The 26744-nt window shown below is 37.2% G+C and overlaps 1 protein-coding gene across 2 annotated transcripts in view; it reads left to right on the forward strand.

Annotated features, from left to right (window-relative positions):
• The first annotated feature begins 2542 nt into the window (after nucleotides 1-2542).
• srgap3 (SLIT-ROBO Rho GTPase activating protein 3) overlaps nucleotides 2543-26744 on the forward strand; it is a 197775-nt gene continuing 173573 nt past the window's right edge. For both annotated transcript variants that reach the window (XM_055212339.2, XM_055212340.2), the window contains exon 1: nucleotides 2543-3047. In XM_055212339.2, the coding sequence (XP_055068314.1) occupies nucleotides 2981-3047 (67 nt within the window). In that variant the 5' untranslated portion in view covers nucleotides 2543-2980. The remainder of the gene's footprint in view (nucleotides 3048-26744) is intronic.

A 26744-nucleotide genomic window follows, 5' to 3' on the forward strand; every position in this document is an offset into this window, starting at 1 on the left:
CTAAGACCACAGCATGTCACTGACAGGAACTGTCCGACCACCATCTTATTTCTCAGAACTTCAAACCTTTGAACATTGTTTTTCAGACATCTGAATGAACAAAACCCACATTACATGCTCATGAATGCTGTATTTCCTCAATGGGTTTTACCCAAAATCACATCTTGAGCACAAAAGGTTAGACATGCAAAACATATTAGATGTTACATCAAAATTTCCAAATGTATTTTAATGCATACTGTAATGTTATTCAAATTATATTTTTATGAAACACCCACAGAATAAAGAAAAAAAAACTTTGTGAACTGAACATCTGTGCCTTTTGTTTTTCCTCTTAGCAACAATGTACCCAACAGATATTTCACAGTTATTTTAGGCTTCATGATATCTTTATAATCTTTTGAATGAACGTGGGATTTATAAGTATTTATGCAACTTTTACCTGCTTATAGTGACATAAACTTAACCTCCTGGATGTACGTGGACATCACATTTTTTTTGTTGTTTGCACCATAATATACTTAATTCTGTGTAACTGGAACCTGTTGTACACAAACAATTACACTGATTCATGTTCAAAGAAAAATATTTGTTTATTATATTTATTGGTTCTTCCTAACCCCAAAATAGCTGGTATAAATCTGAAAAAAAGACAAACCAAAGCTCGGGTCTTATTAGGAGGATAAAGAGATACTGGCAAATATAGCAAAGCATGTCATAGTATGATAATAACAATAAATTAACAATTAATTATGTGTCAAATGCTGTCACATCCATGAAACCTATAGGCCAAACTCTAATGAAACCCTGGTGAAAATAATGCTGTCAGCTAAATAAATTGGCTATAAAACAAAAAGCTGTTTATAAAACACCCCGTTTCTGTCTGTTTGTGTGTGTATATACTTTTGACGGACACATTTATAAAATGTCTTAAGCGATATACAAAAGCAAATTAAAAACCTACTTTTGAGGACATTAAATTTTTTACTTTTCAAAAGGCACATATCAAATATCATCATCTTACATAAACTACTGTTAAAAAACTTTAAAGGGATCATGTCACAAGATTTTTTAAGATGTAAAATAAATCTTCGCTGTCCCCAGAGTACATAAGTGAAGTTTTAGCTCAAAATACCATATAGATGATTTATTATATGTTAAAATTGCCACTTAGTAGGTGCGAGCAAAAATGTGCCATTTTGGGTGTGTCCTTTAAAATGCAAATGAGCAGATGAAGTGCAAACACTGATCACCATGATGGTGGTTTGTTGAAATTGAAACTTAATTGTGCTGTCAATAATTTTTGTCTATCTTTTACTCACTGCACTAAATGGCAGTGCTGTGATTTGATAGTGCAGATTAAGGCGTGGGAATATTATAATAAGATCCCCCTATGACATCATAAGGGGAGCCAAATTTCAATAACCACATTTTTCACGTGCTTGCAGAGAATGGTTTACCAAAACTAAGCTACTGGATTGTTTTTTTTTTTTTTACATTTTCTAGGTTGATAGAAGCAATGCGGACCCATTTATAGCACTTAAACATGAAAAAAGGTCAGATTTTCATGGTATATGGCCCCTTTAAATCCTAATTGTTTTTAAAGATGAACAAATTCATGTTGGCCTTTGCAGCAGAGGAAATAGAAAAGCCTCTAATATAGGTTTTAGTGTGTGAACAGGAATGCCTATACTTTATTCTGTATTCTGTACTTTATGTTGTACAGATGTGCAATAACTATTCTATTCTATTCTATTCTTGTCTTGTCTTGTCTTGTCTTGTCTTGTCTTGTCTTGTCTTGTCTTGTCTCGTCTCGTCTCGTCTCGTCTCGTCTCGTCTCGTCTCGTCTCGTCTCGTCTCGTCTCGTCTCGTCTCGTCTTGTCTTGTCGTGTTTTGTCTTTAATCCATTCTATTCTATTCTATTCCACTCCTATCTTCTTCATTCCATTCCATTTTCAATCCATTCTATTTTATTCCTCTCCATTCTAATCTATTAGGGGTTATTTTTATGAAAAAGTGTCATATAGCAATATACAATATATAGTATATACATATATTTTTAAGGACATTTAAATCTATTTAAATTTAAACATATATGATGCTTTGCTTTATTTACTTCACATAAATACAGTATCATTATGAGCACAATTGCATTTAGAAGTCTATAATAATTCTAGTGCAGTGACGGGGGCCCACTAGGGGGCCTAAACAAACTTTCAAGGTGGCTCAGATGACTTAAAAAAAATTCAAATTTGAAAAAGAAAACATTAAAATAAGCTAAAACAGCTATAACTCAACACATTGCTTTGTGTTTGGTTATTTTTTATGACGATTTTACATCTTACTTCACATCTTATGCTAAACTGTAAAATATTTAGAGTTGAGGGACTTTCAAATTTTGTTGTGGACAATGGTGTGTGTGTGTGTGCGCGCGCGGGTGTCCTAGGAGGGGTGCATATGGAACTGATTGGATTGGTTGAACGGGTGTATTGTACAATAGGAGGAGTCACATACGACGCTCGGGCGCAATTCTGTTTCTTGCTTTGGTGCTGAGACTCCAATGCTGCGGTGCCAAAATCAAACGTAGATTATGCCATCTCAACTATTTATCTTAAGCATGAAGACCTGAGGATAATATAAACGGCATGGGCAAAGACATAAAGCCCCATCATCATCATCCATATAGTATCCTCCTTTCGTAGTCAGGAATCGTATTTTCATCTCTTCAGATGGCACATCTTGCAGCCTCTCCCCGACTGTAGCAGCTCTTCTAAACGCATCGGATCTAAGAAAGCGCAGGTGTGCCTGGTGTCAAGCTGGTTTTTGGCTTGGGGTGAGGTTACTTCCATACGGGGGAAGTGTGTATTTGAAGAGCCGATGTGCGTTTGAAGTGGTGAAGGAGGAGGAAAGCAAGAAAACTGTGACACTCTGGCGCGAGGCTCAACGAATCACTGGATCTTACATTTTTACCTCAGGAGCAATGTCATCTCAAACGAAGACCAAGAAAGACAAGGAGATCATTGCGGAGTATGAAACGCAAGTGAAAGGTTGGTGGGATTGACTATTATGAATCGATCTGAGGAGTTGTGTTGGGAAGATGCTTTTACGTTATATTGGCAGTCTTTATGTTACTTTTTGTAGCGCGATTTCTGAGGCGAAAACCAGCACGCAGCATTGCATTGGTTTGGCGTTTGCGCATCGAGACGTTGGACCACATTGAGTAATTTTGCTGCCAATTATAACCTCGTTGTGTTGGACTTTGCTTTTGTTTGGTCGAAGTTGTGCAATTATTTAGTGGCCTTGCTGTTTTGTAGCCAACTGTCTTTTGCGCGTGTCAAAAATGTTTCCAATGGAAGCGGCGTTAGTAGCGTAACTTTGATTGTTTTGATGGGGTATGGTGCAACCGCAGGAATGGTGTTACAGGATAATATATTTTATTGGAGTGACTCATGCCACACTGCGCATGATTTCCCACCGTTAACATTTTTCAGGATATATTGTGTTTAAGAAGAAAAATTAGATGTTTTTGTTGCTGGGTAGAATGAGGTATTGTAGTGTCACGCTCTCTGCACATATGGGTGGACCAGCGAGCTCCCCTCAGTTTCTTCCCCTTTGTTTACAATTTACCAGACCTTTTAGCAGATCAAATATCAGGTAAAACCCAGGGGAAATGTACGGAGAGCATTTCTAACACCAATAAATACGCGCCAACTTGATGTGTGTGTTTGCATGTCGGACAAGTAGCATATTCCAGTCATTGGTGTGGTGAACAGATGAACAGATGTTATAGTATTGTTCTCCGGTATTTTTCCCCCTCAGTGAACCCGAATCACTATGTGTTTTTCAAGACACAAAGCATTTTAACTGCACCTGTAAATGCTTTGTATATTTATTGTGTGTGCTTGTCAATGTTTGAAAACTAACTAGGCTGAAAAGGGCGTTGCAGAAGCAGTTCACTGACTGTCCACCACAATGATGGTAAAGATTCGTAAGACAGTCAATTGAATAAAAGGCTAAATAAACAATAAACCCTAGAGAAAATGTAGATAATAACTGGGATTCTCCAGTCATTAACTATTGATGGTTAATATTAACCCTTTATTGGTTCTGTCCTTAGAGGTGGATACATTTTAAAGTGCCCATGAAATCAAATTTAAGTTTTTTTGCCTTTTAGTATGAATATGTTAGTCTTAAGGATATCTATAACCCCATGTGCTCATAAAGATTGGCAAAATTAGCATTTAGAGGATATAAATATAAACATTCAAAATGTATAGCTTCTACCTATTTTTATGACATCATTCTGCACAGAATCATATGCCCCACCCCAACTTCCTGTTTCAGTGGATTTTACGTCATTGCATCGAACAGAGCTGCACATTTCGCTTTGTGGGTGCTTCAGTGTGTCTTTAAAGGTCACATAACACACATTACTACAACCTAATAGTAGCATTGCATCCTTCAGTTTTTTATCACATTCATAGAAGACAGATACACCTGTACCGCTTATGCTGAATTTACACCAAACGCGTTTTGGGCGTCAAAATCGCGTCTACCGCGCCTAGTTTGACGCTTGAACACTTTGAATGCATTCACGCGTGTAGAGCGGAGTCGACGCGCGGAAAAAGCAAGCATTTGACGCGCGTCCGAGGCAAACTCCGCTTCTTGTGGGAGGGGCAACTGCTGTGCGAGTGTCTGTTTGCAAGATGACTGATGTTGATTGTGCATTTATCAAGAGAGTTACCAGTTTGTATTGGGTAACCTTATTATAGGGGGGGAATAAACGGCGCGGGTCGATAAACCTCACGCGACTCAAAAGTGAAAGCTGTATTACAACTTACCAGGTTGCCCAAAGTCCTTACGGACACTCTTCCAAGCGAGGTCCTTTTTAATCCTGTCTCATCTATAGAAATAAGAACTTGTGTCATATAGCTCCGAGTGACTGCTTGAGTGAGTGACTCCGGGCGGGGCTGCCACCACAGCAGCAGGCAGGCTCCTGATTGGTTAACGCGGCGCAAAATTCTACCAAAGTTCAAATTTTTCAACTCAGGCGTCAGCCGCAAATTCGCGTGAACCGCAAAATGCACAAAAGCACCATTCGCGCCTTTCGCGCGAGCTTCACGCGCGAAGGAGGCGGAAACGCGTCTTCCGCTCCGCGCCGAACGCCTCTTCCGCGCCGCGGGACCTCCTGACGCGCATCAACGCGTCTGCACATTGACTTAACATTGAAATCACTCGCGTTTCACGCCTCTACCGCGGTTGGTGTAAACGTACCATTACAAGGACTTTACTTTCAGCTGTCATGACGTAACAAAAAACCACACTCGAATAAAACATTCGGAAAGGTACAAACTAGGGATGCTCCGATCGATCGGCTGATAATGATTGCTATGCTTCTCAATGAATTACGGTGAAATGCAGCTACATCCAAAAGCCAGGGGGCGCTCTCGTGCAGAAACTCAAAATGCGCTATAGACGAAGGACAATACACACGCAGCTATAATGACACGCAGCTCCAGGAAATGGTTTAAGGATATATTTATATTGCTGTTTTTCAAACATTTTCGGGTATTTTATGATAATAAAGAATATGTATAATAATTATATTTGACGAGTGTTACTTTTTCAAATGCATGTTAGGATTCAAACTAACAGTGATTTCAGATCGATAAGGACTTACTGATCAAAAGCCATACTACATGAAATAGCAGCGAATAAGATCGGCTGTTCGATTCAGAATAGTGATCGGTCACATATTTTTAGTGGATATCGGCATTGATCGGAGCACCCCTAGTACAAACCATGACGAAGTGTATTCGGGACAGAAATATTTCATCATACCTCCAACATTTTTTTTTACTTTAACCATGTTTAGCATGAGAATACAACTCTTCAATAGTGTAAATAAAAATTTATGAAATAGCATTAGACCCCCCTTTAAAGTCACCATTAAATTGAAATTAAAAACCTTTTCTATTCTTATAATTAACTCATCATAACGCAATGTGGGTCTGTCAGAGACTTGTTTCTGCCCGGGTAAAGATCCCAGGGATTAGCAATTGGCAACATGGCCCAACGTCCAATGATCCAATTAGTTCTCGAAGGACTAAATCAAGTTCCACCCTACATTTTTTTTTCATTCAGGAGCTGTTTCACTTAGATGCATGTCACAATACAGAAAAGAAGACAGTTGCTACTTCTGTTTCAGTGTGACTTTAAGTTGATCCAGATTAGGTTTAAGCGGTCTGATTAAAAACATTTCTTTGAAGGTAACTATATATACCATGATATAGTTATTAAATTATTATATATATATATATATAGAAACCCAAACCATGTGTCATATGCAGCATCTTTCTTGGTCTAACAAAAAAGGAGTTCTGCACTAGTTACTAGCATTGCCCCCTTATTTACCTATCTTGGTATGCACGGAATAGAAAAATCTGTTCCGGTTGATATTTTATTCTGTTGCAACAGTATATACCTTTATACCGCCCATTCCTAATCCAGATTTAGTGAAATTTGCATTCCTGTTCAATTCACATCCCTTTGCCAGATTTTTACATCCTTACTTGAATTGTAAAATGAACAGCAGGGATTAAATGTACTTGAAGCACACTGGATCTGCAGCAGGACTGAGCTCAAGAGTCCCTTCACATTTAAGGGATGAGCAAATGTCTGATGCGATTCTCGCCTGAGTAGCTTTTGTTAAAAGAGAGTCTTGGCCCTCGGTGTTTGTGGAGGCCACATGGCTCTCATGCATAAAGGGGCCCTTACCATACTTCGGATTTACATAACTGTTGTGATCTATAATACGGCCGCTCTCTTCTTGAACAAATGCTATTAACATTAAAATGTGGAACAGACCTCCCCCCAGCTGAAATAAAATTTTATAGTCTAAACATTTGCAAAGTGTTTTTAACTGATGTGTGGATTTTTCATATATAAAAAATTCAATTTTGGATTTTAATCACATTTTTTTTGTGCTGCATAAAGATTCAGTGCATGTAGCCTTTGTGGTTTGGTGATCTTCAAACTCAGAAGGTCGCCACTGCTAGCAGCTCCATAGTCTGGTCTTTATATCCACAAGGGAAGAATAGTCTGGAATAGTAATGAGCTTTATCTGCACTGGTCTGTCATTGGAAACACCAGTATGAACAGCAAGCTGCAAATGACACTAAGTGGCTTGTTAAGGCCAGATGGGTCCAGTGACGCAGTCCCGTGTTAGAGCTCAGTTAGCTGGTAGAGTCTTGCATGCAACACAACAACATACCATTGATTAGATAAAAACAAATATATTATAATGTAGTCAGCATTACTGCACATTATTTGCAGGGCTTAACATTAAGCAAAGTCAGTTGTTATCCTTCGGACAAGTAAATTTGTCATTCACATGTCCAAGTAAAAAGTTACTTGTCCAGTTATTTCAGTCATGTCAGTTTGGTTATACCTGATTGGTAAAGAACCTGCCATGTGAGAGAGGCAGTGAAAAATGCAATGTGCAAAGTTCTGTTCGTGGCTGTCAGTCAGTTTAGATTTTGTGTCATTTTTAAGTTACTAGAGTAAAATTTTCTCTTACTTGCCCATCCAAAACATTCACTTGTTTCAGATAAGCTGACAAGCGAATATCGAGCCCTGATTCGATTACATTTGTTTGGTAAAATTGCACTATACCGCAAATATAAGTGTATCACAATTTTTGTTTAAATACATCTAAACATAAACCACTTTGACCTTTTCAGATCACACTTTTATTCAGACGGTTGAAACAGTTCTGAAGCTATTAACACTTAAAGCACCCAGCTCTTAACACTTAACTGTCTGACACCTATCAAAACCCACATGTTGCTGTAAAACCCGAGAGAATGGAAGTGAAGTAACATGTCGAGTGAGATTCAGAGATGGAAACTGGTGCAGACAGGCCACATGTATAATCACCATAGAACAATTCACCTACATAATGTGCAAAAAAGAGGCCAAGTGAGGAGCAGAAAAAGCTCAGCTTTTGAAAAATAATGTGAATAATTTAATTAACATTCAAAAATGAATTATAGAAGAATAGAGGTTGAAAAGATAAAAAGAGAATTTTATATTTTATATAGTCTGTCAACACCTTTCGTGCATCATCAAAAGTTTAAACAGGTTTCCAAAATAATTTTCACTCTGCTTTTGAAAACCCAGCTAAAGTCAGTACTTTGTGTTGAAATATTTTAAATCCTCAGGGTTTCCTGCAGAAAATTTGTTAGTTAAGGTGGTATGGTTGGGCGGGTGGGATTGGCTGGGGGGCATGGCGATCAAAGGGACGGGGTGTACGCGTCATGATGAAAATGAAAATATTTTTATTTAAAACACTCAAATAAAACTTAATTTTGAAGAAACTATGACAGAAAATGAACACATACTAGATTATTAATGAATTAAATGTTTTTAACAGATACTTTAGCTGCGTGATGAAGTGAAACTAAAGGGTTAATAAACACAAAGCTGAAGAACGTCTGGTGAACGATGATAGATTGCACAGAGTGCGAAGATTGTAAAAACTTTTTATTAATTACATTATCTTAAAGGAGTGTAACTACTGTAGCATGTAAATCTACAGTAGTGCTCAACAATTATATTGAATCAACAGGCACGTGCAACCTATCCAGCAGGTTGCTCCAACAACAATATCACCAGCTAACTTACTTTAAATTTGCAAGAACTATAGACAAATACAATAACAGACTTAAATAAACCCAAAACATAAGTCCACTTACAGTTCTCACGGACACGCGTTTTATCAACTGGCTACTAGTTATCGTCCAGACAGTGACGGACCACGTCATTCTCTCATTTGGCCGTGTGGTGCGCATTGCCTGCCCGATTTGCTGAGATGCACTTGACGGCCTTTTGTGCAGCAAATTTTTTTTTGGGACGACCTAGTTAAGGTGGTAGGGTTTCCCAGCTTAGGCGGGCTGCCCAAACTGCAAAGTGCTGCGGGAAACCCTGATCATCACACATAATGTAAAGAAGATTCTGTGAAAAATAACCTTGATATCTTATGTTAAGGCTTGAAATCAATGTAAAATCGAACTGTGATGCTCTTAATCTCATAATTACGTTATAAGACATTAAATTTCACAGACAGGGACACACATGTTTTCACTCTAATGTCTTTTCATTGCTTTGCTTTAACCTTTGTCTGTCAATTTATGAAACTGCATTGTAACCTCCATCTGATTTTCTTTTACAGTACTTGGCACATTTAAAATAATTGCATTTGCCCCTCTTTGTACCCATACTGACACCTTGCAAGGTTCTCATGAATTTTAGTGTTAATTATGTAGTTTGCACATACACGTGTCAGTGGTGCACTGCTTCTGTTTAATTAAGCAATGTAGACATGCAAGACTTGGGTGTGGGTGGGTTTATGCTAATTCGCTCTCAGCTGTTTGCAAGGGCTGTTTATCATCCTAAACGGGGATTTCACCAGCATGCATATTATGCTGGTTTTACACAGTGATTGGTTTTTGATGGTTGAGTCTCTTAAGGGCTGTTTTAGGAAGCTACTAATGAAATGCAGATTTAAATAGCTTCTGCGATGCCATGAGACATTGTTGTGACATGGCTTGATTTGTGCGCTAGAGATGTATGATTACTACTCTGTAAGTCACATTGATTTGATTGTGTAATTAAAATAATAAACACTTTTTTTAATATAGAGGCATCTATATAAAAAGGCATCTTAAGGTGCTTGTTTGGTATGCTGAATATGTTTACAATTGATGATGTAATGTCATTGGAGAATAGCAATCCTAACTAAATTGGCAGAGCACGTTGCTGGGAACATCAAGGTCGTGGTTTTGATTCTCAGGGAATTCACACACTAATAAAATGTGTAGGCTATAGCTTTGGATGTAAGCGTCTGCCAAATGTGTTTTTGTAGCTCAACTGGTATAGCATTGTGTTAGCAGTGCAAAATTTCATGGGTTTGTTTCGTTGCACATGCTGATGAATGTGTAGCTTGTAATGCAGTGTACGTTTCTTTGGATAAAAACCATCTGCCATATGCATAAATGCAAATGCAATAGATAACATGGAAGAATCTTTATAGTATATTTAAAGTCGCCATGAAACAGAAGTAGCGAATGCCTTATTTTCCACGTGGTGATGTATATCCAAGTGAAACATGCTTCTGAAATGCAATAAGGCAAGACTGGTCTGAATTTGTCCATTGAGATCTGATTGGATCATTTGAAGTTGGGTCATGTTGCTAATTGCTAATCGCAGCGATCTTCTCGCGGACCCCGCCCACCTGCCCATACCATATGACCGGAAGTAAAGAGAGATCGTTTTGTGGAGGGCAGAAGATTTCAGTTCTTCCAGAAAAATCTTTTTTTTGTAATTGTTGCTGGCAAAAATCTTTGATCTTGCGGCACGTTTTCTTAAAAAATGCAATGGAATATGCAGGATATTTATGCAATTTTATGAAATGAAATTGCGGCAACTTGCAAAAACTGCGGTAATTACGTCACTTCAAAATGTTCCCATGGCAACAGGGGACATGGCTGCGGTCGTGTGAAGTAAATGCAAAATTTTCAACTTTCTGCTAAGATATATATGACTTTTTGCTACAAAAATGCGGGGATTATGAAATCATGCAAGCCCTGCTTATTTTGCACGTGGAAATCTGCAATTTATGGAGCAAAAGTTCGGTGTATTTAAAAAAATGCGGCCCCTGCGTTAATATGCAGACTTTGGCTGATTATGCATTAAATCATGCAACTTTTGATTAAAGATTATGAAGGCACATGAATTTTTTTAAATAATGAAGCTCACAGATAAGTCATTTGTAAATACCACAATATTCCAAAACAAATTACAGTTTTTTATTTAATTGCCATGGCGACTTTAAGACCATTATGTTTGGAAAAAATAGTAATATTCAGTATTTCGTATTTGGTTGAGCATAGCCGCAGGTGTCTGGTCTAGCTAGTAAGGAATGGATGAGCATTTTTCAGTAATATTCGAATATTTGAGCTTATTAAATATTAAAATTATGTTAATTATGACGTTTTTGAAGTTTTATGTGTGTGTGTGTGTGTATATAGAATACATACATTTATTTATTTATTTTTTTATTTTTTATTTTTAAGTTCACAACATTGTAAAAAGATCTCTTTAAAATTCTTCTTAAAAAAATAGCCTACAGAAAACTGGTGTTAAACCCCACGCGGAGCGTAGTCTGAGCCAAGTCCTTGTTGTTTCAAGTCGGTAGTTAGCACGAATTCAGTACTGTTCGATCTTACAGAAATGATATTATACCTTAACTCCAAGTGAAGTTTAAAGTTTAAAGACTTGGCATGAAGTCCGCTATCATCATGTAAACAGACTCGAAACACTAAGTGAGACCCCAGAGCGAGCGATAAAACATAGGCTACATAACAGATGGCACAGTCGGATATGAATATCTTCTTTATTTAGTTTTACATGTTTTTGTGACGAAATACAACCATATTTAACCTACCTGCTCCGGAGAAAGCCTGTTCATCTACAATAATGCCGGGGCTGATGAAAAACGCACTCTGCTCCGTGGCTATCCGGTAAAAATAACAGACAGATCTAACAAGAATATCTGAATTCAACATTATTTTACACTGTGCAAAGTTACGAGCTTAATTTAACATTAAACAAATATTATGGAAGTAAATGATGGTAAGCACACAGTTGATGGTACCCATTGAATTCCATCGTATTTGTCTTTCCTACTATGGAAGTCAATGGTTACAATCAGCTGTGTGCTAACCATCATTTATCAAAATAATACAGATTTAGAATGAGAAAATGATGACAGAATTTAAATTTTTGGGTGAACTATCCCTTTAATGCCTGTTGTCTTTTAAGTTGTTTTTGCTACAGGCTTAAAGTTTTTTCCAGTCATGACAGACACTTGAGAGCATATGTGGTATAGACAAAAATGACGTCTATCAAACAGGTTTAACCAGGTTTAACCAGACTTTCTATCTTGTAACTTGCATTGCCACCTCGATGAATTACCGTTTCCTCTCCTTTCTAAGAAAGCAAAATAAATGATTCATAATGTCTGTCAACAATTCCGGCTTTTATCTCATCAGGCGTCAAATTCTTTTCAAAGTGGAAACAGCGAGTGCGTGAATAAACAGTTCTTTTTGTATCTGAATTTAACCGGCTTTTTTCTCAAAATGTCTTTGAGTTCCCTGTTATTGTGAAATTACAATACAAGTGGGAAACATCTGCGCCCGAGCGTCTGGCTTTCTTTTTGGCTTTAACGTCCTCCTTTCATCATACGTGGGCTATGAATTGGTCTACCTGCTCTTAAACTGGGTTGTGGACCCCGCTTAACCATACATCACACAGCTGGAATGTAAATGACAGGTTAATGTGCTACAGGCCCAGTGATTCATGCTCTTACCGCAAAGTCGCACACGTACGCACACTCGCGCACTTAATAGTTTGTGCAGGGCTTCTTAGTGCCACACAGTTATGTGATTCACAGAATGCCTTTCTTATTCACTCTGAATGCAAGCAGACAGTGACTATCGCCATAGCAACTCATATTCAATCAAAGCCTTGTGCATAGATATCTGTTGGACAAAAGCAAAACCCATCCAGTATTCAATCCGGTTTGGGTACAGAATCTGTGGTCCTCAGTTTACATGATAGATCCAACACAGTCTCATGGCAATTCATAAATTTTTTACAAAGTGGCTAATTGGTATGAATTCGTATGGTCAAATTCGCACAGTATGTTTTGATTTTTCCTGGTTTAGGGGCAGGTTAAGGGCTGGGGTATCTATATGTTTATTTATATTTTTTGTACGATTCACTTTATACAAAAGTATACGAATTGATGCATTTTATGTAAAATTTAATATACAATATCCATCTTGTAAAATACGATATTTGTCTCGTAAAACACATATTATTGGGTTGCCAGATCTCTCTTCTTGCTGTATTTTAGATGGGGTCTTTGTGACAGAATGAACTAGTGAAAGATGGTTAAAAATAATGGTAAACAGTTATTGGACATCTATATACAGTTTACATTTATACAGTATACAGTTTACATTCATATGTATTTTACCTTAATATAGATTCCCACACTCTTAAAAGTTAAAAGTGAGAAATTATAAAGGGACAAAATCTCTTCCTGTGGCCCTTGAGCCGTGAGCTGATTTCTTATTAGCTGCTTGCCTATTAGTAAGAGTTTTAGGACCCAGCGGATGAGTGCCTGGCCAAGGGCCCCAGAAGGACCAGGGGGCCGTGCACCTCACCTCCATCCAAGCTGTTCAGCTGCCATGCAGCTTTATTTGCATTTAAATAGCTAGGATCCAAGTGGAGGAATGGCTAGAGGTCCAAAATCGGCATTTAGTCTTTCTTGTCACGCAGAGGAGAATGTGATGGGAGGGTGGGTGAGGACTTCCTGCTTGTCCTCTGTCTTTTTTAGTCTTGTCAAAATCAGGTTGTCAGTAAAGGAAGTGTGTTATGTAATGGGTCAAGGTTTGACAGTGAGGGCCTGCTAAATTTCGTTTGCCTCTTTCAGCACTGGGGCAAGAGAGTCAAAATACGGGCTTCATTCCAGAAAAGGATGTTATTTTTTGTGGTTCCGGTATATGGATTTACAATTGTACTGTATGTAGGATTTGGTGTCAGTCTGCCATTGTATTCAAATGCATTTACAGGTCGAGAGATACTATTATTTTTCAAGCTGGTGACTATTTAGGAATACACATTACCAGATTGTGGAAGTTTTTTTGTGGAAGAAAATTATGTTCTGAAATAGGAGAGCTTATTATTAAAAAAAAACGACACCTTCATGTATCGTTATTAGAAAAAACACTCCCCAATACCCCTTTTTTAAAGCAATAGTTCACTCAAAATTTCATAAAAAAATGCCTGGAACAACATGAGGGTATAACAATAATGCAATTTACATATTTAGACTGTTTTTGTAAAGGACTTATTATGCAAAATCTACTTTTACAAGGTGTATGGACTTCAAAGTGTGTTGGCAGTGTGTGAACACAACAACCCTACAATGAAAAGAATTCACCCTCTTTTCTTTTTTTATCTCCATTAAACCAAAGCAGTCTCATTATGCTGTTTTAATTCTCTTGTCAATGTGACGTCACACAAACGAAGCCCTGCCCACAGTGAAAATTTTACGCAAAAGCTTTTCTAAATGTGTTTGTAAGCCCATGTAGCGCTAATGCGGCTAAAGTATTGTCTCAGACTGTGTTCTCAGCAATCAGGTCTATTTTTACCCAAAAACGCTCACTGACTGTAGGTAAGAGAGTGAGGAGCTATAGCTCATTTGCATTTAAAGATACACACGTGGAAACAGTGCTTTTTTGCTTCCACCCAAATAAGGGCATTTTGGAAATGCTATAACAAATGGGGCATTTTGAGCTAAATCTTCAAAGACAGATTGTAAGCACACCTGAAACCTATATTACAACCTGTAAAAATGGGCATAATATGTTCCCTTTAAATCACAGATGTTCTCATTGTGGTCATCATGGTGTTGGGCCTGTGGCACGGTCTGAGCTTGTGTTTTTATGGGCTTGAGTTTGATTGGTCTTAAACTCTACCTCTGTCATTTTCTATTAATTTTCTGTTCTGCAATCCAAATTAGGGGGAAAGCAGGTGGTTTTGGTTTTTGGCAGTGGTCTTTGGCGCCAGGCTGTGTTTTAGAACCTGTGGTTGGGGCTCAAGATCTCCTCTGTGTGATGCTTTGGAAAGAGACAGTTTGAAGTGATCATAGATGAACTGAACATAAGTAAGCCAAAAAGAGATCATTTCAGTACATGCAGATATGTTTCTGCCATTGTTAACAACCTGCACATGGTTGTGTTTTAACACCCTTAAGCTGTTGTTTTTCCTGTGTCGCAAGTGTTGCGACACTTTTCATGTTAATGGAATTATTTTGTGTTACTTTTGTTACATGTGTTATTTGGACTACCTTGTTCTGAGATGTTAAACATAGATTGCTTAGGTTTATCTGATTGCATAATGGTGAACTGCTCTTGGAATGTGATCGCATCACTTATCAGATCCTCTGGCAGCCGTTTGTGCAATCGATGTCTGTTGAACAGAAACTTAGGAGTTACAGTCAGTCAAGTTTTTTTGTCAGATCTTGGAAAAGTTTGTTTTATATTTTACAAAAGATCTACAACAGCTTCTTATATTTATTACTTTGTCAGTGGACTGTATTAACATAGTTCCCTCAAAAATGAAACTTATGTAAAGTACTTGTTAGGTGTTGGTCCTCATGTTGGTTTAACATTTTTGTTAATAAATAATAAATGTATTCATGCATCCCTCTAAAAGCATATTATGGCACCTTAATTTGGCATATAATGTAAAACTGTAGGCATAGATGAATAATAAGAGTTCTGTACATGGTAATGACATATCGTTAGCCGGAAACACGATTGTTTCCTCCTTCTTATGTAAACCTTGTGCATGCAAAAGACAGCTGGAAAACAGGCCAATCTCAACATAACACCAACTGTGATGTTCCAGTTGAGATAATTAAATTACACATTTAATTAATTACAATGTTGTTACAATGCTAAAAACAAAGTTGTGACTGCTAAGTTAGCATTATATGCTAGTTATAAGTTCTACTATTGACAGTTACATTTTGCTGGTCCATAGTGAAACACACAAACGTACCACTCAGAAATGTCCATTTCCAATCTCTGAATAATTGAATTCCTCATTATACTACGGGTCCGTTGAATGCTTAAAATCTGATTGGCTGAAGAACGTTTTGAGGTGTGCTTTTATTTTCTGGGAAACGCACTGCGAATGTAGTTCCAGGCAGCTATCTTGACCGCATTACAGATCCATATCACTTCGCATAGTTAACTGTAATAACGGACTAACAAAAACAACATGACAGACGGTTTTCCGAGGCAATAACAGCGCTGTTTAGAGACGGACAGAGGTAGCCTCACACAATCTCTCTCTCTCTCTCGCTCACTTGCTCTCTCTCTCTCTCTCTCTCTCTCTCTCTTTCTCTCTAATAACTTCATTAATAACTGCACTAGAATGCTATCAACGACTCAAGCCTCCATTGCTAGCTTTAAAATTAAATTTTGGAACAAGCAAAAGAGCCGGTGGATGAGACGCGGAAGAAATAGTCCTACTCACAATAGCGATTTAAGTACAAAAACCGGATGAATCCCTTTAAATGTGTCATGTGATCGATATCTTGAGGTGTATTAACAGTAGTATAAGCGGAATAATTGACGTTCTGCTTCGCGTCGTGACCGCATCACCAGCTTGGGTGTGCATTATTTTTCTAATAATTCAACGGCCCGTCGTCAGTTATTCCTTACAAATTTGTATCTTCGTCTGATACAGGCTCAAACATAAGGTCTGTGTTTGCACACGCACAGAGCTGTTAAAAAATGAGCCGCTCTGAGAAAAGCCAATCAAGACCCTTTCAAATAAGGTAATGATAGACCATTTTATTCTGAGGACAAATCCTAGGGTTTTAAATAGACATCAACCGTCAAATGATCATTTTTGTATATATGGTATCAGAGAACAAGGTAACATATTGTATTAATGCATTCTTTGGCACATTTAAAGCCACAATTAGGCCTGTCACGATAACTACTTTTCAGTTTACTACTTTTTTAGTTGGTTAATTGCCCCAGAAATAATGTCGATAGTTGATAGTATTGTCGTTTTAAGACCATTTTATGTCACCGATGATTATATGTGACAATAAAATAGCATAGTAATGCAAGTACATAGTTTCTAAGAACACAACTTAGATTTTTAAGAATATTAAGATGAAAAATAAAAAATATTAATATAAAAAATTGAAATGTAAGAAAATAATATTCAAATATTTAAAACATAAATAAATATTATAAAATACGCAGTTCAATTTTAAACAGACATGTAAACACTACCGAGGTAAAAATCTACCAAGGTCATGTTAATTTATTGTGCGTAAAGTCGATATAGTCATTATTGCGACAGGACTAGCCACAATCTTAGGTGGAAGATTTTTGTAATAAAATTTGTAATAAAACCATTTGCACAGTGTGAGATATTTCATGGAGTTGTGTACTTACATTACTTACATGCCAAAAGTTCCCAAGGATTTGTAAATCCAGAGAAATTCCTATATGGCTCATCCCTTGTCTTCCTTGTAATTGTCAGGATGTTTGTGCCTTAATATTTGTGTTATCTTCCGGTTGTAGAAACTATGGCAACACGAGTGTATAAATGCCCAAGTGGCAGTTATGCAGCTTTGTTATTCAACACGCAGCTGCTGTGCCTTGCGACTAATTCATTACGATGGCATAAAATGACATGATCATACGTACAGGTAAAACATTGATTCATTACCTCATCAATGAACATGATACGCAAATTCATTCCTTACATCCATCTCTAATTTGTGAAAACGACATCTCCCATCATTTCACTGACTTTATAATGTCATTAAGCTTCGCCTTTGTTATTGTTTCTGTGAAATAGCGACCTCTAGTTGTGAAAATCCTACATATTGTGCCTTTAAAGAAAAAAATCTGAGCGTGAGTGTTTGAAGCTTGTTTTTCTCCTAAAATGCATTATTGAGGCAAAGTTTTTAAATTCCATTTACATGCTGATAATAAGGCATCGTAGGGCTGAACTTTATTTCAAAGGCAACTTGTGAATCAGCTTCTTTGTTCTTCTTTGACGGACCATGCTAATGTAAAGTCAAAGCAATGAAGCTAGGCAGCTATTTTTTTACATAGCAGATTTTTGGGGATTTGCATTCTGAACAATCATATTAATTGTGTTGTGAATCATGCTATTGGGGCGAATTGCCCCACTGTGTACCATATGCAACCCAGTCTGTGAAATTTAGGCAGAAGTCTCAAAACCTAATTTGAGATTTGGAGCATCAAAGTTTGATTTCACTCACTAATGGCCTTACTCAGTCAACATTAAAGATATCAAGGTTAAAGTATATTATATATGCATAAAATCTGCTGGGAATAGCTTAACTCTAGCATTGTGTTATGATATTGTCACTCATAGAAATTTGCTGGTCATCTTTTATGTTATTTTTCTTGATGTCTCTATGAAGTATTTTGGGGGGTATGAAAATCACTGCTACACAAGAGTCAGGTGGGAACAAAAGAAGTCAGATTGTTTTGTCATGTTGCCTTGTGTAAATGTGCACGTGTCAACATCTCTGCGCCCTCCATCTCTCTTGCCGCTTCAGACCTTCTCCCGGGAGAATACCCCGTCCGTTGCCGTAGAGACAATGTACAGTCATTTTTCTTTACGAGTGCGGCTGGCAGTGAGACAGCTGTGATTGAAGGCACAGCCTAAAGGGACGTCTCAAGTTCTTTAAAGCAGCCAGATCACATGACATTATGCTGATGGTAATACTCCAGCCACAGAAGACAAATCAATGCGTTAAATGGATAGGAAGTTAGATGGTGGTGTGTTTGTGCATCTGTTCCTTTGTTTCTATGTGTGATCGTATATGTTCTGTTTTGGCCAAGACAATGCGATTCTGTCCTTCCCCCAAAGATATTGAAACAGTATCTTATCGTGTGCCCAATTTTAGCTAGTTGATGTTCTAGGTACTTTGCATCAGCCATGTAATGCAAGTATTAAATAGATTTCATGTTAGCATATGTTCATATATTGGATCGGCTGGGTGATCTATGTCTGCATTAAAGGCTGTGTGAGACAATTTGGCTTCAATTAGGAAAGATATATGGCTTATAAAACCCACACAAGCTTACATCCATTCATATTTCTGCAGGTTCTCTGGATGCCCCAGGCTCAAGTCCAAAAATACAGCCTAAAATGCTGCAAGTGTAGCCATGATAAATGTACAATGCTTCCTCTGCAACTATAATGTTAGATGACCAGATTATGTCTAGTGGTTGACTGATGGGTATTGGGATGGCCAATGCTGATACGATACTAAGAAAGTGATGTGGCCGATATGAGACTTATATAACACGCACACATGCAATTACAGTAAATGAGAGACATACTGTAACCTGGTCAAAATAAATGAAAATGTATTGTGCATTAAATTATTAGTAGTGGCATGTAGCTTAGCATCAAAACTGATAACGGGTAATGAACTGAAACTGTATTAAAACTGTAAAGACCTAATTGTGGACAGTTAAATATGGCGATATTGAATGAAAGTACATAGGAATTTAAACATATCAATACTTTCCATACAATGTTTTTATTCCATCCAGCTTACCCTAGTTTTATTTTGAAGGATACCAATGCAATCGAATTGCAATTCGTGTGTAGTTTTCGAGGTGGCTTATTCTTACGACCCTATTCGTATGTTTTTGTACGATTTGCTTTTCGCCCCGTGAGGTTGGAGTTAGGGTTGGTCTTTTATTATTGTTTTTTATGACAATCGTATGTTTATGTATGATTCACTTGTACGAATTTATATGAATTAGCCAACTTGTGAAATGTATACAAATTCCTGTGAGATCAGGCTGGGGAAACTCAAAGATTTGAGTAGTTTGAGAAACAAATTACCTCACATGAGTGTTTTTATTTAGAAGAAAACCAACGCAATCTAATGGCAATTCGTACATATTTTACAATATTCCTGATTTGTACGACCACGCTCGTACATTTTTTTACAATTTGCTTTTCATCCCTGTGATTGTTGGAGTTAGGGTTGGTGTTTTATTGTTTTTTATAAAAAATTTACTTTTTTGTATGATTCACTTCTTACGAATTTATATAAGTTAGTAAACTTGTGAAATGCATACGAATTCCTGTAAAATCAGGCTGAGGAAACTCAAAAATCTGAGTAGTTTAAGAAAAAAGTACCTCCCATGACACAGGTTTTATTTAAAAGAAAACCAACGCAGGCTTATAGCAATTCGTATGTATTTTACAAGGTTCCTAATTCGTGCGACCGTGCTCGTATGTTTTTGTACAATTTGCTTTTCGCCCCTGTGACGTTGGAGTTAGTGTTGGAGTTTTATTATTGTTTTTTTATGACAATCGTACGTTTTTGTATCATTCACTTCATACGAATTTATATGAATTAGTCAACTCGTGAAATGCATTCCTGTAAAATCAGGCTGAGGAAACTCAAAGATTTGAGTAGTTTAAGGTACAAAATACCTCGCATGACACAGGTTTTATTTAGAAAAAAACACGCAATCTAATGGCAATTTGTGCGTATTTTACAAGGTTCCTAATTTGTACGACCACGCTCGTACATTTTTGTACAATTTGCTTTTCATCCCTGTGATTGTTGGAGTTAGGGTTTGTGTTTTATTGTTTTTTATGAAAATTTTACTTTTTTGTATGATTCACTTCGTACGAATTTATATAAGTTAGTAAACTTGTGAAATGCATACGAATTTCTGTAAAATCAGGCTGAGGAAACTCAAAAATCTGAGTAGTTTAAGAAAAAAAGTACCTCCCATGACACAGGTTTTATTTAAAAGAAAACCAACGCAGTCTTATGGCAATTCATACGTATTTTACAAGGTTCCTAATTTGTACGACCACGCTCATATATTTTTGTACAATTTACTTTTTGCCCTGTGATTTAGGGTTGGGGTTTAATTGTTTTAATGACAATCGTACGTTTTTGTATGATTCACTTTGTACGAATTTATATGAATTAGCCAAATCGTAAAATGCATACGAATTCCTGTGAGATCAAGCTGAGGAAACTCAAAAATTTGAGTAGTTTAAGGTACAAAGTATCTCACATGACAGTTTTTATTTAGAAGAAAACCAACACAATCTAATGGCAATTTGTATACATATTTTACAATTGTATGTTTTTGTATGATTTCACTTAATACAAATTGTCCAACTTGTAAAATGCATATGATTTCCCGTTAGATCAGGCAGAGGAATCTCAAAATTTGAAGTAGCTTAAGGAACAAAGTGCTAATTCCATATATGTTGGCAGAACTGTTTTTTTAATTAAATGTAATAGTTTATTGGTCAATGCCCATAATAAAAAAATTCCAGTTATCGTCCAATATATAAACCACAGTGATTTATCGTCTACCACTAGCATATCACTAATTTTGTTTAAATCTTCCCAAGGTACATAGCAGTTTTGCTCTGATTGGTATCCTGAGAAGTATAAAGTATTCACATCATATTCACTTATTGCATTTCATCTCTATTTCAGTGCGTGCACCATGATAGCAGTATACCGGTAGTTAAGATCTAATAATTGGAGCCCATCAAAGGTCCTTCGCTCAAAAGAATTAGGCTGCATGAATGATATGAGGCATTATGGGACAGACAGCATTGTTTAAATTATATCTTGCCGATTGGGTATAATGTCTATAGCAGTCCATTATGAAGATATAAACATAAATCAGTGGCCTTTTCAAGGGACAATAAACCGCAGAGTGTTTTGCAACTACATAAATGATAAAACTAAGGCTCAAATGTCACCTAAAGTTTTATTCTCTGGAATACTGAATCTTTTCCGCAAGACGTATCTATATATCTGTGTGTTTTCACCTTTTCCTGTATTAGGTTAATCAGTTCAGCTAATGGTCTAATAAGGTCAGGTTTGCTGTCGTTAATGAATGGGTGTGAATAGAACCAACAGGGGATCTTTATTAGATTCGGTTTGAAGTTAATTGCCTGCAGTGTGTGTGTTATGTAACCTTTAATGTGAACTATTTAAAGGTGCTGCAGTGGACTTGCTTTACAGATGGCTAAAGGAATAGTAATGCTGAGAGGTAGAGCAAGGAGGTGAGTGAGAACAAATACTCCCTGCCAAAGATTTAAATATTGTTCAGCAGTGACCCCTGCTTAACTTGTGACCACTGCTCATACATTGTTATTGATGACTGTGAGCACCGAGTGGGGAATGATGCTGATTCAGCTGTTGTTAGTTAAAAGCTGTGGATTGTGTTCTCTAGAATAGTATCACTTACACAGTTGCTGAGTTACAAAGTGTTGATGTATTGCCAGTGTGTCTTCCACTTTCAGGTATCAACTGAATTGATGATTTCATATTGTGCTTCGGAGGTCAAAGTTTACAGTTTTTAAAAGGATTCTTCACCCAAAAAAATTACAATTCTGTATTATTGACTCCTCTTTAGGGCTGCATACCAAATGGCAGTCTAGTAGTGGACTTACAATGGCCACTGTGTGTGCATGTCTGTTAAGTGCTCATTGGCGCCACCTTTTCTGTCAATACGCGACCTTGATGTGCACTTTTCCTGAGCCCGCACTTTTGCGAGTTTCCCATCAAACTTCTTCCTGAAGAAAGTCAAAGTGGCTTTACGTCACGAAAGTGTGGACTTGTAGGATACCGGGGTGTTTAGGGTGTCATTCCAAACTTAAAGGAATAGTTCACCTAAAAATGAAAACCAAACAGTTTTGGACTACCACTGACTTTCTATAGTATTTTTTTTACTATGGAAGTCAGTGTCGCCCCAAAACAGCTTGATTACAAACACTCCTCAAAATATCTTGCTTTGTGTTCAGCAGAACAAGGACATTTTTACAGGTTTGGGACAACTTGAGGATGAGTAAATGATGATAGATTTGTCTTTTTTGGGTGAACTATCCCTTTAAGTGACCTTTTTTTCTACTGTGGAATAAGAAGTGATGATAAGCAGCCTGTTAGACAGACATGTATAAGCCTTTAAATGCTTGGATTAGTGGTTCTTTAAGGAGGAACAGGATGAATGTCGTACGGAAGCAAATTGTATTCGTTGCAGACTTCTACAATTCCTTTGTGAGGCATATGATAGGTTTGTGAAAGGTCAGAGGTCACGTTTACGTCGGAATTCGATTCTCCTGTGAACATATATACAATTGCTACCCAAATATTGTTAGCCGTGATATCATTTTAAATAACTCTTCAACTAAAGTTAAACAGTATTCACCCGGGAGTAAATGAGAGAATTTTTATTTTTGGGTGAACCATTCCTTTAAGTTTGCATCATTAAAGGAATAGTCCATTTTCATGTCATCCAAAATGTTGATGTCTTTCTTTGTTCAGTCGAGAAGAAATTATGTTTTTTGAGGAAAACATTGCAGGATGTTTCTCATTTTAATGGACTTTAATAGAGCCCAACACTTAATACTTAACTCAACACTTAACAGTTTTACGGAGTTTCAAAGGACTATAAACGATCCCAAACGAGGCATTAGGGTCTTATCTAGCAAAACGATTGTCATTTTTGACAAGAAAAATAAAAAATATGCACTTATAAACCACAACTTCTCGTCTATATCCGGTCCTGTGATACGCCAGCGTGACCTCACGCAATACGGTCAAGAGGTCACAGAGGACGAACGCAAAACTCCGTCCCAGTGTTTACGAGTGTGGAGAAAGAGAACCGTTCCGATGTTGTTGTATGTCGAATGATACTAATTAATGTCTTTGGGTCAGTTAATTGTTTACAATGGTTTCATATATGTAACACGTGACCTCCCTACGTCACTACGCATTTACGTTAGGTCGTGCTGGCGTATCACAGGACCGGATATAGACGTGAAGTTGCGGTTTAAAAGTGCATATTTTTTATTTTTCTTGTCAAAAATGACAATCGTTTTGCTAGATAAGACCCTTATGCCTCGTTTGGGATCGTTTATAGTCCTTTGAAACTCTGAAAAAACTGTTACGTGTTGAGTTAAGTTTTAAGTGTTGGGCTCTATTAAAGTCCATTAAAATGAGAAAAATCCTGCAATGTTTTCCTCAAAAAACACAATTTCCTCTCGACTAAACAAAGAAAGACATCAACAACCTGGATGACATGGTGGTGAGTAAATTATCTTGATTTTTTTATTTTTGTTTAGATGAGCTTTTGCTTCATATTTTACTTTACACTCCAAAAGATTCAGGAGATAATGATGATCTATTGTTATAAATGGATAGTTCCCTGAAAAATGTAAATTTAGTCATCATTTACTCACCCTCAATAGGCTTTAATTAATCATTAAACTGATTAATCCAGGTGTGTCTGATTATTGTTGTTGTGACTACTGACGTCAGGCACACCTGAATTAATCAGTTTGTCCAATAATGGCAGACAGGAAACAAGGAGCTGGCTGAAGTTCAGGAAGTAGTGCAGCTGGGCATAAAGCCTATTTGTTCCAAACTTGTATAAATTTCTTTGTTCTGCTGAATACAAAGGAAGATATTTTGAATATTTTGAATTCCATAATAAGAAAAAATAATAGTCAATGGTGCTCCAGATCTGTTTGTTATTAACATTTTTCAAAATATCTTAATTTGTATTGAGCAGAACAAAGAAATGAATACTGGTTTCTTGGAACAACGGGAGGGTGAGTAAATGATCACAGGATTTCCTTTCTTTGTGAACTATCCCTTTTAAGCCTGGAAAGCACTGCACGATTTTCTGTGATTGTGGCTCTTTATCGGTGGTCGTATGTCGTACAGTGAGAGAGGTTCAAAGATGTCAGTTTTCCCGGTCTTGCGTCCAAAGTAGGGATGCACCGATAGGATTTTTTTGGGCCGATACCGATTCCGATTTAAACAGACAACTTCTGGCCGATATCGATATTAAACACTTGTATACAATACTATACAGTTGGTCTATTAGCTAGTTTATTTCTGCATCAAATTATTTTTACTGAACATGGATTGGATCTAATCAACTGACCAACATAATAAGAGAGGCACAAATTAAGCAAACAAATATAATAAGACAGCATGACAACCTTCAAAGGTGTTTTTTGCTATTCAGCATTTATTTTATTAACATCATTTACTCATTTTTTACATATAGTGGATTTCTTTATGCAGTTAATTAATAAACAATCGGTATCGGCCTGTCTCGTGCTATTGCCGAAATGCCGATGGTTTCAAATTCATCAAAAATCGGCCGATAAATATCGGTGGCCGATACATCGGTGCATCACTAGTCCAAAGATAGCCTACAATAGTTTTCTGACAGTGTCAGAAATTCATCATGAGCAATGCACTGTGTGTTTGCTGCTACGACCCGCGGACTGGTATTTGTTTACCACTAGCGCATGCTGGTGACGTTGCACTATCGTGTGGTGTAGCCGTTGAAGCCTCCGTGAAGCCAATGTGAAGTCTGCCTGTCACATTGCAATGTTTATGTCATTTGTCAATCAAAAAACAGCTCATTATTGATCGAATTTAAATGGTTCACACTGTTGACACTTTCAGGAATTCAGCTTACCAATGGCTAGTTACCTCTTTTAGCTCACTAATAAATCGTGCTTGAAACATTCTTTAGAAAAAGACAGTGACAAACAGTACATTACACCCACACTCATACTTATCGACGTAAATATTTCCTCTAACTATATTTCACTCATCTCTTTGTCCAAGGGTAGTGTTTGGCCTTTTTCAGCACAGAGAGCCTCATTGACACAGTTACAGTACATATGAGTCAACATGTATCCGAAGTGGATTATTAGCAAGACGTCTGTATGCATGAGTAGCCGTGATATAAAGATAGCTAAACTGAATCTAATGTCTAGTTTATATTGCATCGTGAGTCAGAGATGTCTGTGCATACAGTACAGTAAATGCATTATGCATGCAAAGACTAGAGACGTGAACGCTTTCTCTAACATGTATAGACTACAACACTCGTTTTATGGTGCAGTTAAAACTCTCCAGTGCTTTATTCCCAGTGGAACCATTTGGTATTGATTTATTTTGCTTTAAACGTGCATGACCACCAGTGTACCATTGTATAGAAACGAATGAAGCGAGTGAATTCTTATGCAAAAGCTGCAGGGAAGAGTTTTTGCTTGTTACTTGTTGTACCGTTTGTCAAGATTGGGTATTTGAGATGAACAAGTTTCTCATTGTATCACAAACACAGCATATAATGGGATTTCTTGGATGACTTGTAAGTGTCTCCCTTTGTGAGGGGAAATCATTAAATATGAGTTTGCCGAGGCAAGACTTACCGATCATTCTTTCAACAAATCCTTAAACCTGAATATTTAACTTGTCCTGTCCTGTTTGTAAAAAGAAAATATTACCTCTCTCTATTACCCATTCTTGTCCTCTCCTGTTTAAACAAAGGTTAACTGTGACCTTTCGAAACACGCCTGGTGAATTGTAATTGCAATGAACGTTTCCTCCATTTCAACTCTATTTTAAATTGCCAATCCCCAAGACAAAAGAACTCTAGGTTCAAATGGGAATGTTTTAGGGAAGGGAATGTGCAGAGCATATAGGATAATTGTAGCTTTCCTTAATCATGCTGTGCTATCTTAAATTAAACGTTACGTTGGTGGCTTGTATAATTAGATGAGCTTTTGTGTAATTTTGACCCTTAACTTCTGCTTTTTGACTACTCTGTAATAAGGATTCACCATTTCTTATTTTTGCAGATGGCTTAGTAATCATGTCTTGTTAATGTGAAAGGCAGGCCATTATTTTTCATAGAAATCAGATGGTCGCGACCCGTGTGTTTGTTTTTAAAGTGTAATTCGGGGTTGCGTGATGTAATTGGTTAACTATTTGCTAGGTCTGTGGTTGCGATAAGAGTCTTTCAGAAATTACCTAAATTCGCAAATTGATCATTTACATTTATGTATTTGGCAGACTTGGAGGTAGATTTTACCTGTAAGTGTGTTCCCTGGGTTTCGAACCCATGACTTTGGCATTGTTAATACCAGCATGCTTTACCAGTTAAGCTACGGCAAGTCGCACCACTCTCCGAATCCTCTTTCTCCTGAATAATTCTCAGATCGCTCAG

This window comes from Misgurnus anguillicaudatus, chromosome 8 (genome assembly GCF_027580225.2).
Source record: "Misgurnus anguillicaudatus chromosome 8, ASM2758022v2, whole genome shotgun sequence".
In the NCBI taxonomy this organism is placed as follows: Eukaryota; Metazoa; Chordata; class Actinopteri; order Cypriniformes; family Cobitidae; genus Misgurnus; species Misgurnus anguillicaudatus.